Source organism: Scophthalmus maximus, chromosome 13, assembly GCF_022379125.1.
Source record: "Scophthalmus maximus strain ysfricsl-2021 chromosome 13, ASM2237912v1, whole genome shotgun sequence".
In the NCBI taxonomy this organism is placed as follows: Eukaryota; Metazoa; Chordata; class Actinopteri; order Pleuronectiformes; family Scophthalmidae; genus Scophthalmus; species Scophthalmus maximus.
The window spans coordinates 20,308,921-20,324,431 of NC_061527.1; the positions used below are offsets into that span (position 1 = coordinate 20,308,921).

General features: G+C 45.0%; 3 protein-coding genes across 5 annotated transcripts; 1 reads left to right on the forward strand and 2 right to left on the reverse strand.

Moving 5' to 3' along the window:
- Nucleotides 1–826: 826 nt before the first annotated feature.
- On the reverse strand, nucleotides 827–5,373 carry si:ch211-201h21.5 (uncharacterized protein LOC555526 homolog). 3 transcript variants are annotated; one of them, XM_047336658.1, is made up of 6 exons: nucleotides 5,240–5,373; nucleotides 4,165–4,260; nucleotides 3,277–3,459; nucleotides 3,080–3,191; nucleotides 2,863–2,999; nucleotides 827–2,168 (listed from the first exon to the last, which is right to left on the reverse strand). In XM_047336658.1, exons 1-6 carry the CDS (start codon nucleotides 5,354–5,356, stop codon nucleotides 1,803–1,805), a joined length of 1,011 nt encoding a protein of 336 aa, XP_047192614.1. In that variant the 5' UTR covers nucleotides 5,357–5,373; the 3' UTR covers nucleotides 827–1,802. The 3 variants fall into 3 exon arrangements, with proteins under 3 accessions (XP_047192614.1, XP_047192613.1, XP_035502962.2); XM_047336657.1 differs by having other exon boundaries at nucleotides 4,120–4,260; XM_035647069.2 differs by having other exon boundaries at nucleotides 4,072–4,260; nucleotides 5,240–5,372.
- A 138-nt stretch (nucleotides 5,374–5,511) lies between these two features.
- On the forward strand, nucleotides 5,512–11,022 carry LOC118317921 (basic immunoglobulin-like variable motif-containing protein). Its single transcript, XM_035647062.2, has 10 exons — nucleotides 5,512–5,848; nucleotides 6,123–6,613; nucleotides 6,746–6,863; nucleotides 6,959–7,054; nucleotides 8,318–8,422; nucleotides 8,517–8,611; nucleotides 8,697–8,829; nucleotides 9,097–9,180; nucleotides 9,248–9,344; nucleotides 9,437–11,022. Exons 1-10 carry the CDS (start codon nucleotides 5,652–5,654, stop codon nucleotides 9,740–9,742), a joined length of 1,722 nt encoding a protein of 573 aa, XP_035502955.2. The 5' UTR covers nucleotides 5,512–5,651; the 3' UTR covers nucleotides 9,743–11,022.
- On the reverse strand, nucleotides 10,876–15,435 carry zgc:172121 (uncharacterized protein LOC337599 homolog). The gene is made up of 8 exons (XM_035647068.2): nucleotides 14,977–15,435; nucleotides 13,467–13,534; nucleotides 13,179–13,351; nucleotides 12,983–13,086; nucleotides 12,683–12,844; nucleotides 12,385–12,590; nucleotides 11,250–11,329; nucleotides 10,876–11,166 (listed from the first exon to the last, which is right to left on the reverse strand). The coding sequence occupies exons 1-8, from the start codon at nucleotides 15,073–15,075 to the stop codon at nucleotides 11,078–11,080; spliced, it is 981 nt and encodes a 326-aa protein (XP_035502961.1). The 5' UTR covers nucleotides 15,076–15,435; the 3' UTR covers nucleotides 10,876–11,077.
- Between the last annotated feature and the right edge of the window lie 76 nt (nucleotides 15,436–15,511).

Genomic DNA, 15,511 nt, shown 5'->3' on the forward strand with positions numbered 1-15,511 from the left:
CTGCTACATCACATGAAGGTGATAGTGAACGTGTTGGCAAGCAGTTGCATATCATTCATTCAAAGTCATGTTCATCTGGTAAATGCGAGTCTGTTCTCTCAACATTTTTCTTTGTCCAGAGGGAATCATCCGTTTCTGTTGCTGCCTGTTTAGATCTGAGCAGGTAATACACAGTTGGTTTTCAGAGTCCAAAACAGACACGGTGTAGATGAGTGAACCAGATCAGCAGAGTTTGAAAAGTTCTGGACAGTTGAACAATGAGCTGAAACTCATTGAACACTGAAGCCGAGGGGAATTAGAGATATGATACATCGTTACTATGAACATATGAATTACAGCTGCTTTGACCAACACCATCATGGTGCATGGAGCCAAATAAATCACGAGTAACTGACTAAACTTGCACCACGGCTCGAGTGTGAAGAACATCCTCAGCAGAAGAACACCTGAGGGAGGAAACACCAGTTTTCAGACTGTGGATCTTTGTCTTCAATCACTAACTGAGCCGCTGGCGTGAAGTGACCTTTTCTGTGCGTTAGTGTGTTAGGAAGAGATCTCTTCACCGCAGGCATGTTACTGAGGTGAAGGCAGACATTCCCTGTCACACACACACACACACACACAGAACACACACGTACCTGTTGACACAGCAGCTTTAGAATACATTTATTGTTTTCATCCCATCTCTCGGTAAACGTAGTGAATCAAAAGTACAGGCACATCTCGTACTAACAGGAGTGTCTGATACATGGACGAGTCAGTGCCAGAAGACTATCAGTCTTGTACAATCGGGGGGGGGGAAGAAATAATTGAAGGAGAGTAAGGAAGTGGTTTGTTGGGCTTTATTGACGTCAAACGTTGCATCATGGTTTCCTGCTCAGGAGTCTGTTTTCAAGAGACAGGACTCCTTACGAATGGAGTCTCTCATTTCTTAGCTCCTCCTCAGCATTCACTCTGACGTTACCCTCCCTGGAGAAGTGAACTCTCTCCTCGCCACTGAGGCACCTGGACCCCGACCTCCAACAGGTCAGTAACGGTCAGCAGCTCAGTGTGCGCGAAAAACCCTCCCCGTGACGAGCTTCAAGAGAGTAGGTGTGAAGCCAGACCAGGCTGCAAAGGTCAATGTCAAGAGGCCACTGACGCCGGTGAGTCAGAAACAAAACGCTGCTTTTAAAACCCTCGGCTGCAACAGCAGCTGAGTCTACCGCCAGTGATCTCGCAGGGCTGAGCATCACGGAGACTTTCCCAAATAGAGAAGGGGATCTATCCTTCCTGAAAGCAGGCTGGATGTCCTACATGTGCCTATTTTAGATGTCGAATCACCGGCACCATAGAGACGGAGAAGCAAGAAAACCAGGGGGAAGATGAATATATCAAAGTCGTGCGTGAGGATTAGTTGGTTTGTATTACACAGTAGAATGGCCCCCAGTTTGTCATCAAGATTAAATAACAGATTTCAGCCCAACGCCTAATTTTAAAGTTATGATAATACAAATTCTGTGACATTCTGATTCAGGCAAGTAAGTCTGATTGTACTTTTTTTTTCATCGATACACTTACAGATTGGTGACAAATTACAGAAAGAAAAAAATAACCTTTAGAAGACGTACAGCCTCAGTGACTCTCGTCCCTGGTGACCGAAGGCCGTAGCAAATGATTCACTCCATTTTCAGACACATCAAACCGTCCAGTGAGCCCTGGTGTCGTGTTTGGAAGCAGCTACATTTGTATTTTTCCTCATCTATTCAGCTTTCCACAATTAAGTGCCACGTTTGTACGAGCAATGTATCCAGTTTTAAAGATCACTTCTTACATGGTTGTCTGAGAGACTCCATTAGCAGCCGACCGAACTTGGCGACGTCACACTTAGTCAGAACAATCACACTGTGGCTCTTCTTCAACGTGTCGGTGCGATCCAGCGCCATCATGCCACGAGCGATGGAGCCCTGCAGCTCCACCCGGACGGGACACTCCACGCTCTCCGTCACCACGCTGCCGTCGATGCAGGCCGCCATCGCGTAGGCGTCGTATGAGACGAAGCAGGGGCCGAAGTACACGTCTCTCTTGTTCCTCATGGCCTCTTTGGAGTAGGCCGAGCACTTGGACGTGATCGTCTTCATGAAGCGGGCGGCGGGCGCGTCCTGATTGATCAACTCCTCGAAGAACTCCTGCACAAGTGGAAAATCGGTGGAATCAGATTGAAGCAAGACAAGTCTTCAAGCACACTCCCGTCGTTCTGAGATAAGATAAGATAGTTCCTTTATTCGTCCCACAACGGGAAAATGTGGGCGTTACAGAAGCAAAGTGGACAGCAGAATATATGAAGAGGAGAAGGGTGTGGAGAAATAGTGGTCACAGCATTAGTTTCCTCGACCTTCTATTAAACCTATGATACTGGTTGAATGTTTATCATATCATAATTTTCCTTTGTCATTGCAGAGAAACCTACTGCTATAAAAGGTCAAAGGTCAATTCAACGGTTTATCCTCAGTACATTTCATATATATATTTATATAATATGTCACAGTGTATATATACAGTATATATAATATATAACAGTGACAAATATGGTGGTCACTTCAAGTAGCTCACACTTTATCTCACATTAGTACTTGACAAGTGATCATATTGAAGGAAGGGTTCATTGCGGCCGTTAACCCAAACATCCTTTGCAAGACCAGAAGATATGTACAAAACATGAAAATATGAATACCATATACAGAGCAGTGACAATAATTGCACATAGAGAGTAAGTATTGCACAGTTAGTAACTGCGTGATTAAATGAATATCGCACTTTCAAGTGTTCCAGTAAATGATTACAGTGGCTGAGTGAGTGAGTGAGAGTGTGTAGACATCTTACCCACGTCAGTGCGTTTCTGCACGCGTACTCCCACGACGCAATGTACGTGGGGCAGAGGAATTCTTCGAGCACAACGTAGGCAGACTCTGGGTCCATTGCAAAGTTAAACTCGGCACACAGGGTCACATTTCCTTTTCCTACAGAGACAGACAAAGCAACTCACAACAAGCCTGCGCGTCTCCGACAAAAGCGCTGTGAGCATGTCGTTGGGCGTTACCTTCCGTGTTGCCACCCATGATGTACAGATCTTTGAGCTTTTGGGGAAAACTCGGATCCAGTCGGACAGCCAGGGCCAGATTGGTGAGCGGGCCGAGGGCCACCAAGGAGACCTGAGGGAGGCACGTTTTTTAGTAGCACGCGCACAACACAAACCACCTAGAGGGCAGCCACGGGTTGCAGGCAGGGGTTTCTCACCTGGTTCTGGTTTTCACACACCAGTCTGATCATTGCATTGGCCGCGTGCTCTCTCTGGATTTTCTCCTCCCACCGTGGATCTTTGTCCTCGATCACATCTCCGAGTCCATCACTTCCAAAGTGGTCAGTACACGACATGCTGTCTCTGACCAGAGGACCGCCGGAGCCTCGGAACACGGGAATCTGCACACAAGACAAAGAAGAAAAGAAAAAAAAAGGTTCCTCTCAGTGCAGTTTCCCGAGGGATTTATTTGACGTACATGCAGTCAAACATTATTATTGGGTCCTTGAGTTCTCAAGTCCGACCCGGACTATTCATGTTTCACATGACCATGTTTTGACTAATGCCCCTTGACCCCACTGGACACAATAGTGACCAATACAACGTTTTAATAAGTTAATAAGTACAGTTTTTATTGTATATTCACTAGTGTAAACGATCACATGACCACAGCAGTTTCTTTCCCTGCAGTCACTGATGTTTGGATGGAGTCATCGACAATCTAGAGCAATAAAAAAATCTCTTTTGGAGATACTCTTCACTCTGCCGAAATATATAATATCGGTTCAATATATTTTATATAATTTATCAATACTTTTGATAAATGTGTATAAGTGTATAAGTTTATAAATAGCCCCAAAAATGTGTCTATCTTGTATTCTCTTCCCTGTGGGCCACGTCCTGATCCTGCAGGAGGCATCGCGCCTATACACTGAGAATGCTTGTGAGTTCACATTGTATCTGTTCAGATATATATCATATCCTATCACAAAACATAGCTGCAGAAAATTCACCCCCTCGCGCTCACAGACGGAGAGCACCCGCAAAACATTCTGACACACGTCGTCAACGGCCGCGTTCCCGAACACGCAGGTGACGCCCAGGACCTGGACGTCGGGCGCTGCCAGGGCCATGATGATGGCCTGAGCGTCGTCGATGCCGCAGTCCGTGTCGATGACCACCAGTTTCTTAGCCATGGTCTCCTGTGAAAAAAAATGATTCACATTTCCTCAAAATCACGGTTTAAAATAATGCATCAAGTCTTTCAAAGGTTGTTTGGGTCTAACGGCCACAATGAAGCTTTCCTTCTGAATTTGCTCCTGTCAAAATGATCACTTGTCAAATGCTAATGTGAGATTGGTGTGAGCTGCTTATATCGTCCAACACTTTTTCACTGTTATATATTATAAATTAGAGCCCGACCGATATGGATTTTGGGGAGTGCAAGATTGCCGATACATGGGCCAGTCAATCCGCGATCTTCAGTCCCGACTGTGTGACTCCAAGTCTGCCAGTCACTTCTCCTCATCATGCTCCTCTGTTGCCCGACAACATGTCCAGCGATTTGGCTGAAAACATTGGAAGGGTCTTTTTTTTCTGGCAGCCATTCAGAGTTTCTGTGGTGGTCGCTATCACTGTCGCTGCGGATTGCATCACTGAAACTCTGAATTGCTGCCAAAACGGCCCGTCCACTGTTTAGATTTAACATTTAACATTTAGATTTTGTTTGAATATTTAGATTTAGTTTTTACATTTAGATTTAACATTTAGATTATATTTTTATAGTTCCAAAGTTAACAAATATTGCTGTAAATCTGGTCAAAAGTGACAAAAATACTCCTCATGTCACTTTAATGTCACTTATACCTAATACATACTATAATACACTAGTGTATAATAATTAAGCCCCAAGAAAGCATGCACCCCCCGGTGTTAAAGACGAACCACCATATGAGATATGATATACTGATATGACATCAAGTTGCTGTGATTTACTTGAAAAAATAAATAAATAAATCAAGTTACACAACTTTGCCCTGACTTAACTCTTCTTCACCTGAGTCATTCAGTCAGTGTCTTTAGTTGTGTGACGGGTTGACGGAACAGAGAGCGATATTATTAATTTTGCAATTAACATCAAAATCAATTTTACAACAATTCGCGAGAAGAAACAAACTTTACCTCCAGTGTGTGAAGTGAAGTCTGAAGAGTCCCAGCTGAGGCTTCGGTTTCCGGTTTGACTTCCGGGTACTTTCCAAATACGGGTGTGTGTGGGGGGGGTGAGAAATCAAAGTTCATCTTTTAAAGTGAATAATAAAAAAACAGCGACAACAACCGAGGGGTTTAATAAGGGCAATGGCGTTTCTTTATTCACCTAGACGTTCATCGTTGTGTGTTTATGATGTGTGTGTTTGTTTTCATCAGTGTCATAAACCCCTCCCCCCCCGCTTCCCGCTCAGAATGGTACGGTCCGTTGGCCCTAGACCGGAAGAGGGTCCGGGCTCAGGGACCAGGACGACGACGACGACGACGCCGCCGCCGCCGCTCTTTGACCCGTTCCCGGTCCCTCACGTGCACCGAGCGTCAGCTGTGGATGTGCGGTGTGAGTTTGTCGTCTCGCTTAATCCTCGGGCCCCCGTGTCCTCCGCGAGACGTTCGCTCTCGGTGGGATGGAGAGGTGAGCGGAACGGAGCGTCTGGTCTGGGGCGTGTTTACATCGGCCAACGACGACGACGACGACAACAACAACACGTCCCCCGCGCGGCGGTGCGTCACGTCTGGACCCCGCAGGTGAGAGGAGGGATACTGCTCGGTGTCCGCTCGGTCTCCTCAATAGGTCCAAGGTGACGTCGCTGTGAGCTTGAGACAACGAGGTCCAGGGCTCGTGACCATGGAAACCATGATGCTAGTGTGACCACTCTGTGCTGGGATTCTCCTCCGCATCGCCCTTTTCATTTTTCTGTGGTGTTTCTATTCATGCCTCTCCTTTCTTCTCCCTCCATCACTGGAGCATCACACACGGGCCTCAGGCTGTTCTCTCTCTCTCTCTCTCTCTTTCTCTCAGACAAATGCCTAACACGTCAAAAGGTCAAGGGGCGAACCTTCCTGGGCCGACGGAGCCCTCTGGGCTGCAGAGGACCGCTGATGGCGGGGAGCAGCAGCAGCAGCAGCGCGGCGGTCTGATCAGCTCCCTCGCCCGGGACGCCGCCAGAGCCAGGAGGGCGTCGAGCGCCGAGCTGCACCTGCCGTGGACCTGCCCCGTCACACACTCCCGGGAGAAGTTCTACACCGTCTGCTCCGACTATGCTCTCCTCAACCAGGCCGCCTCGGTGTACTGTCCCCCGAGGGACGCGGCCCACAACAAGCAGGCCGACGGGCTGAAGCCCAAACCCTCGGCGGACTTCGGCGCCTGTCAAGGCCCCGGGGGGGCCCACGCGGGATCGGACGGGGACTGCGACATGGAGGAAGCGTCCTCTGGCCACTCGAAGCCCATCTTGGCCTGGGAGATCGACACGGCGGACTTCGACGCCGTACTCATGAGAAAAATAAGAACAAGTAAGAGAGAACTCACAACAACTCAGTCATATGTCATCGCCCAAAGCTGTCAACCGTTCATCTGCTCTTTAGTTGCAGAGAACGTTTTAATCAAGGACGTGTCCCCACTCAGACTTTCCTTGACCTTTTCAGGCAATGTGAAGAAATGCAGCACCAAGAAGATGAAGTCCAGCCGGAACCTGCAAGACGTCCCCCCTCACGCCTCTCTGGAGGAGGTCCAACAGCGCAAAGTGCTCGACCTAAGAAGATGGTAACGCTCCATTTGACATTCCACGTGGTCCTCTTTCGAGACTCCTGTGATGTTGTTTACTCTGTGGATTTGCTCATCACCTGACTGTCCCTCAGGTATTGCATCAGTCGGCCTCAGTACAAGACCTCATGTGGAATCTCCTCTCTGGTGTCCTGCTGGAACTTCTTATACAGCACTCTGGGTGCAGGCAGGTGAGCGGCACGTCGCGTCATCAAGACAGCGTACAGTAGGTGACTGATCAATTTACATCAGTCACAGCCAGTTCAGTTCAAGTCAGTCGTAAGTGCCGGGGTCAGTAATGAGAACGTCCTCAGTTAAGGTTCACTGTAGTCACTTATGGTTTCGTCGTTTGATACAAAAAGAAATCAGATCCCTCCGTCTGACGCCAATAATCTTTGAGCAGATCTGAGCAATAATGTTGAAGCTGGTTCTGTTTCAAACCAGCAAATAAACCAGCAACCAGGAAGAACTTAACTGATTGAAAAAGAGTCTAAAGAAGGTGAAGTCTTTTCTGACCACACTTACAGGGTTTCCTACGCAGAATGTAAAAAAGTATGGAATTTCATTTTAGTAACCTCCAGGTCTGGTTAAGTACGGAAAAAAGAAAACAGAGAATGGAAATATATCTGTGTTTCCAGACTGAAGTCTAAACGGATATGAATCCAAAGATTTTAGAAAACGAACGAGCCGTCTCACTCTCAGGTGTCTAGTGAATCATTTTTCCGTAGTCGGGGATTAACGTCACCATAGCGACACATAGTGCCACTACTGTATCTACAGAGCCACAGTTCACATGTGACTATGACAGGCGGAAAGATAAGTAGTTCCTATCAACTGGGAAATATTTAGATTATCTTGGTGACAGTTACTTTCTACTGTTGTTTCCCCTGTTGAAGATAAAATACACATATACCCCAAAATGAATCCGACCTGGATTCTGGTTCTGTGTTTAAATGGCACTTAGGCCGGTTGTCAAACAATATCATAAAAGCTGATAACTACCACACACTCCTTATGCATGATGCCGTCTGTGATTGTATTTCGCACGTGTCCTAAATCAATAATTATTTTTTTAGTTTTGGATACATTCTGTCATCATGGCCCTGTTCTGAAGGAGAGACGGAAACACTGTGTCCTTTAAGCGTTAGACAAGGCATCTGTCCTCAGCGCTCCTGCAGCTGTCAGTGTGCGTGATTAATATGAACGGTGATTAGATGCACCGTTGAGGGGAGCTCCAGATAAACAGCTGTTCACTGGAAGCCTGGAACACGGTTGTCTTTCAGTCAAGAAACCCATTAACTGTTGATAAGACAGATTCAAAACAGGGCAAATGTCCTGTACTCTTCACATTGTTTTGTTTTGGTTATCTTTGGAAGTGGAACCATGTGAGATGACTTGCTCATGTTCCATCGCACTAAAGTTCCAGTCACTTCCTAATTTATTTGCATTGCTAGTCTTCCACCCATCTCTCAGGAGGAGGCGCTGCACATCCTGGGGTTTCAGCCGCCTTTCGAAGAAATCAAGTTCGGTCCTTTCACCGGGAACGCCACTCTGATGCGGTAACAACAAACTGCTGCTTCGGCCTCTTAAAAGAATCACTTCGCCTCAGGAAATGTACGCAGCTCCGTTAAACGGCGTACTCTCCTTTTACAGGTGGTTCAGGCAAATCAATGACAACTTCCGAGTGCGAGGTTGCTCCTACATTCTCTACAAACCCCACGGGAAACACAAGACTGCAGGAGAAACGGGTGAGTCCCTGCACTGCCGCACGTCCGCTCGTAAAGAGCTAAAAACAAAAGTGATAACCAGTCGAATCTTCTCCTTTTTTTTAAGCCGAAGGAGCATTGATGAAACTGACACAAGGGCTGAAGGATGAGTCCATGGCCTACATCTACCACTGCCAGAACCACTACTTCTGCCCAGTGGGCTTTGAAGCCACGCCGCTCAAAGCAGCGAAAGCTTACAGGTCGGTCACTGCCATTATCGTCCTTACAGATCATTCTGCCGATTGTTTTCGTGAATGATCAAGTCGTTGATTAGGGGGGTTTTCAGGGTCTGACAACTTATTATGTCAACGTTTTTTCACTTCTTTTTCTTGAAGATTGCAAAAACAATGAATGGATTTCCAAAATAGATGCCGAATATTTTTCTGTCGCTAATCAGTTAATCAACTAAGTGTTTCAGCTTTTAAAGAGTTTATAAAGTGACAAGTGTTGCTCTGTGCTTTGCACAGGGGCCCTCTACCCACAAACGAAACGGAGCACTGGATCCTGATCGGAGAGCCCAGTAGGAAACACCCGGCTATACACTGTAAAAAGTAAGTTTCTGCTTCTGTCTCTGCCAAGTAGAGTTGAGTAGAGTATGAAACAACTCTTTTTTTCCAGATGGTCGGACATCGTGACTGACCTGAACACACAGAACCCTGAGTACCTGGACATTCGCCACACGGAGAGGGGGATTCAGCGCCGCAAAACCAAAAAGGTTCCTCTGTTCACATCTGTTTGTTTTTTTAAAAGTTGCTCTTGAGCGAAACACGCCCGCGCTGGTACTAACGGACATCTCCTGGCTCACAGGTTGGCGGCAACCTGCACTGCCTCATGGCCTTCCAGAGGGTGAACTGGCAGAAGCTCGGCCCCTGGGCTCTGAACTTGGAGAACGTCCTGCACCACGACTTCCACCACCCGGGCACGGAGCGGCCCCACGGACACGCCTCGGAGGACGCGGAGGAGAAGGCGTCGGCCAAGCGCCTGGCCCACCTGGGACGCTCGCACAGCATGGGAGGTCAGAAAGACGCGAGCTGGAAACGCCAGTCCAACACCACGGAGAACAGACAGAAGGGCTCCCCGGACGGCGATCTCGAAGAAGACATCACAGGCTGAAAAGGGGTTTATGGGGACATTCATGCGGAAGACAAAATAACAGACCTTCAGTAGCCTTAAGAAGCATTTATAGAATAAGTCTGGAGTTATGGAGGATCATGGGACCCCACTGCAAGTGTGGCTCACTAATGTTTTTAATATGTGTGCAATAACAGATCTGTGTAAGAATGAGCTCAGCCAGGCTCTGGACAAACATCCGTCTCTTGTTAGAAGGATACATTCATACTTCTTAATATCCGTGAATCAATGTCCAATTTTGATTCGACTCAACTGTCATTTTGAGGCCGTGACATATTTTGCATCGCTTTTCAAATCAAAAATCCCACTGAAGGTAATGTTTGCGAGGGTCTGTCAACTGTTCCACTTCGTTTCCTTATCCATATTTGTAATTTAGACATTTCGAGCAACTATATTCAAGTCACAGTTACACAGGCAGCTAACACAAGCCGTATTAAATTGATCCGACCATTACTGTTTTTGTGGGTCAACTCTCAAGGCAGCAGGTGATGACACCTTGCGGGCATGTGGGGGACCGATGGTCGCCGTCTGGATTCCTCCAGTATCAGTTTCAAAGAGTTGAGACAAAATTACAATGACACACCGCGGACATATCCTTAACGAAAATATCGATCTACGGCCTCAAAAGGAAGTTCAGAGAATCAATACCTTTTTAAAAGCTGAACATGAGCTTCACAGGGCCATCGCACTGGAAAGTGTTTCCTTTATTTTGTCCACCCATGTATTGAAACCCATGTTTTCCTTTCATCCTAACACGGATCACCAAACACATTGCTCTGTATTTATTTATGTTTGTGTCACATCATCTTAACTTGCTGCATAAGAGCGTTCAATATATTTAAATTAGTTCTGTCTCTAGGAAACATGACAATGACACATGTTGCTGTGAATTCTGCTCTCCATATTTCATCGTAGAGGTACAGTGAGTGGGCTTATTTTGTGACTGACGTACAGTACAGTAGTTAGTTCAGTGGCAATGCCGTCCAGTCCCAAGTGTTGTGCTTTGTCATACCTACAGTGAGACTGTTGCGTAGACTGTCACGGTTTTTATAAAGACTGTACAGAAGTGATGGTGGAATCCCTCCCACAACCAAAAAACAAACTGTGAACCCCCGGAAGGTGAAGACTGCCTGGTTTTATTTTTCATGTTTATGTACATACATGTCTCCTTCGCCATTTGTCAGTCATTGTGCACCCACATGGTTTAGATGTAGTGGTTTTATTTTATTTTATTTAACAATAAATTAAGATTTTTTTATGAACTCCTAAGAACAGCGTCTCTCTTTCAAACAGCCGTCATTTACAGTTGTGCTACAGTCACACTGCGGAGGCTGCAGAGGTTCCACTTCCTTTTAACTGTTGTCGTAACTCTGTAACGTGAGCGGGGCCGATACGGCAGCAGCCACCTGGTGGACAGAGAGACTCTTCAGAGGGGAGAACAACAAGGACAGAAACTGGAGACAGAAGAAGAGAAAAGAGTTCATCTCACCAATCAAAGAGGCACCTTGCTTTGCCCAGGTGTGACTGAGTTCAGGTACTGATGCAGATCTTTTACCTGCGGTCAGCCACCTTTGTATGAAAAAAGAAAACTGAGTTACACATCATAAAAAATAAAATTACGTTTTTCAAAATGTGCCTGTGTGGTATTGTTCGCCCGATGGGAGAAATTAATTTCTATTCACAAGCTCTGATTCTGTCGTGTCACTGGGTGCAGCATCATCTCTATCAAGTCTGTTTTCCAGTTATTACTAGAACCACTTATGCAATAACAATATAAAACCCTCACTCAACACACCCGGCAAGTATGTAGTCGTTCTGATGAACGGTTGTCGAGAAACTCAAATGACAAACAGTAAGAACAACTGAGATTTGTGGACAGTGGATTTATACAATGGATCTGTATTTTTTATTTTATTTTTTATTCTAACTATCTTCTGATACTGACAATCATCTAATATTTATTACTGTCATTTTTTCAGGTTTTTTTTCTTTTACATAATGAAGCTACAAAGAGCAAAGCTTGGATAAAAAAAATGTATTTTAAACAAGTTAGACACTTGTAAGAAAATTTATATATGTAACTAATATCACAAGTTTCCTTGGATGGACGTCTGTAATATCCTGTTACTACGATACTGTGGAGAAGTGTGTATACGTGTAGCTGCGCTGTGGAATGACACTGGGGAAGATTTTCACTCCTCTTCAACAGCTTGAACAAAAATGTTCAGGTACTGTTTTCAAGCAACAGCAGAAGAAATTTTTAAATTGCAAAATGACTCATGGGACAGCTACTCTGGTGGTGAGGAAAGCATGTACATATTGTAAACATGGGCCCAATTGTCTCATGATTTGCCCGTGTGTACACTCCAATTTAAATCTGATTAATACGAATTACACGACCCTTAAAAAAAGTGTTGGATGTTGTTTTTTCAGCGACTCAAACCTCAATAGAAGCTTTGCTTCACAAAAATTCACACAGAAAACAATTAACTCATGATGTTAAGTAGGTCAGGTGTGTTTGGCCGGTGACTTAGAATGCAAGGAAGAATGTCACATGTATGTATATGAAAACAAACTATTAAAGCTGTGGCTTCAATCCTAAAACTCCTTGACCAGAGACTCACCCCTGCTCAGCGTCCCACTCCTCTCCACTGTTCGGGTACACCACCCAGCTCATGTCCGGGCTCAGCAGCGACCGTGCAGAGTCCAGCAGTGGCTCCACGAAGGCCGGAGAACAGCAGTTGACTCCTACGGCGACCAGTTGCGTGGATCTGTTGGCAATCTGCACCGCATCCGCGAACAGGCTGCCGTCCGATATGCATCGCCCGTCCTGACAGGAGTTTTTGGTTAGGAATGTAAGAAAAACATTTTGACAAACAGATGGATTGACATTGATTGTACTCCTCCTGGGCGATTGGGTACCTTACAGGAGAAGGAGAGCCAGGCTTTAGAGTTTGGGAACTCTCTCAGCAGCTCCACCAGAGCCTCGGCCTCTTTGACACTTGGGATTGTCTCAATAGCAATGAGATCGGCTCCCGCCGCCGCCAAGCAATCAATCTGCGACCGATGCCAAACTTTGAGCTCCTTGGGAAAGAAAAGAAAAAAAGTAGACGCCTCTGATAATCCTGCTCATCGAGGAAAGTCAAAAAGAGGTTGGACAGTCTGATTAGCAGCAAAACAAATTCCACATTTTAGTTCTCTGTGTGACTGAGAGCCACTCACCTCAATACTCATCTCCTCTGCATAAGCCCCAGTGTACTCTGAGCCGTCGTGCAGAAACGCCCCATATGGGCCAACAGAGCCTGCCACCAAGGGACGTCTCTGCTCTTAAGAGATAAAAAATGTATCAAAATATTAAAAATAGCAGAGACCGGGTCAGCTAAGCTTAGAAAATATTAAAACCTGTATAGGTCTGTACCTGTCGGATGAGTGTCAGAAACAAATCTCTTCACCGACTCTTGGGCCAGCTGAACTCCGGACGACAACAGCTCTCTGGCGCGTTCGGCGCTCACGTCCATGTGAGTGACGAATCCTGTGACACTCGCCTGGTATGTGGCTGTGGTGATGACATCAGCGCCACTGAGGAGGAAGCTGAGGCCAAAGTAAAATACATAAATAAATAAAAAATGTGTCTTCAGTTGGTTATCATTTTTTCACATCCACACTCTACTGATTCTACTCCCAAGACTGTTTGACATAGTCCTACCTGTAGTGAGCATCTCCTATGGCCTGGGGATTAGTGTGCAAAAGTCTGGCGCTCCACAGTGGATCTCCCTATGTGTGTGAGACACACAAGACATCTCAGTCTATGTATCAAAATATCAATGTTTGATATAAAAATAGTAACTAAATTAAAATACTTTTTGGATGTCTTCTTGCATTTAGAAATGGTACATGGCAACATATTCTCAAACAAACATTTAAACAGTGTCAGCTAGGGATGGGACGATAACACTTTTTCGTGTCCGATCCGATACCGATCCTGCAACCTTGAGGAACTGCCGATACCGATCCGATACTAATCTGATGCAATCTTTTCCCCACTCGTAAAATTACATATCAATAATGCATTGTTCAGGATGCACTTTGCTTCACCTAGCCATCTAAAACCTCATACTCAACTGTAAGACAAATAATCAACTCCCCTAAAGGAAGACACATACATAACCAGCAACATGACTGAGTTATGGAATACTGCTGTTTTATTTCTCACAGAAGTTGTGGCAGAATTATTTATGGTCAGCACCATTCAAACAAGCAAAAAACAAATTGAACTGTAAACTGTTAATTCAATTATAATAAATAAACATGAAAATGTGATGCCAGAATGTCGTTCTAGGCTTAATAGATATGTAAATAGGCACTTTGAGATTGGTTTTAGCAATGAAAAGTGCTCTATAAATGAGATTTATTATTATTATTATTATTATTATTATTATTATTGTTATTATTTATTTGGTATGTTTACTGTAATGTATCGGATCGGATTTTAGTTTGTATTTATTCCAATATCTGACCCAGTCATTTTGACCAATATTGCCCCAATACCGATATGGAATATTGGATCGGGACACTCCTAGTATCAACTAAGGTCCACCACAAGCATGATGTTATCAATTCTATTAAAACAACCTTTGAACCTTTATCATTGGAAGCTGAAGCAGGAAGCTCCTTCTCTTTCCCAGAGGAGGGAAGTAACAGACCTATATTTACTGTGTACCATGGTAAGTACTGTAGTTACGTAAACAATGAATAACTCACAATTGTACATTCATTCATACTTTCTCCCCCTCTACGTTTATTTGACTGCTGTGGTAACTCGTCGCTTTGGAGACGAAGACTTTGAAGAGCCACGATGACCATGTGAAATACAGTAAATGAAATCACCAAACTGTATCTGTATAATAACAAGTAATATTAGTTTTAATGCAAGCAGCTACAACAGCTTGCCTGCTGCTGAATCAGTAATAATAATAATAACCCAGCATTATACATTAACATAACACTGGCGGAGCCAGTTTGGCTGCATTGGAAGTATTTTTCCAATAATACTTACTTACATACTCATTTAATTAATTTTAATTAAAAACAGTGTAGCTTATGTACTGTGACATGAGATTTTATGCGACAAATCTTTGCTGACTAGTGAAAGAGAGACCCATGTTTATATATATGAAGAATAATGACTATATGTATTTTGGATTTTTACGCTTTACCTGTAAATGAGCTCCTTGCGCTTCCAGTTCAGTCGATAGTCCACCGTCCAGAATCAACGGTCCATCATCCCTCATGTAAGCTCTTAGTCGTGAACCCATGAAGAAACACGGACTTGGTCCAAGACTCTTGTCCAAAAGTAACACACACAGCCGAGGGCATAAAAGTATCAACACACACTGCGGAGCACACCGAGTATAATGAAGTGAAATACTTCAGGTTACTGTTTCAACTGTTGTTGTTCCGGGTCAAAGCGCAGGGCGAAAGGTTGCGTTTACAGCCGCTCGGAACTTTAACACTTTACGGCGATTCCGACCTCCAAGATTCTCCCACGTCTCCGCCAGGTGGCGCGTTGCACCAAATGACTGCGGTGAGTCAGAGCCGGACGGAGCCAGACGATGCGTAGTGTTGTATGATGATATGTCAGCCCATGAACATAGGCTGTTCATGAAAATGAATGAATGAGTCAGCTCTTTGGTCACTGCGAGCTAGAATCACCACTTGACCAAAGCTACAACACCATCCAGTCAGGCCTTT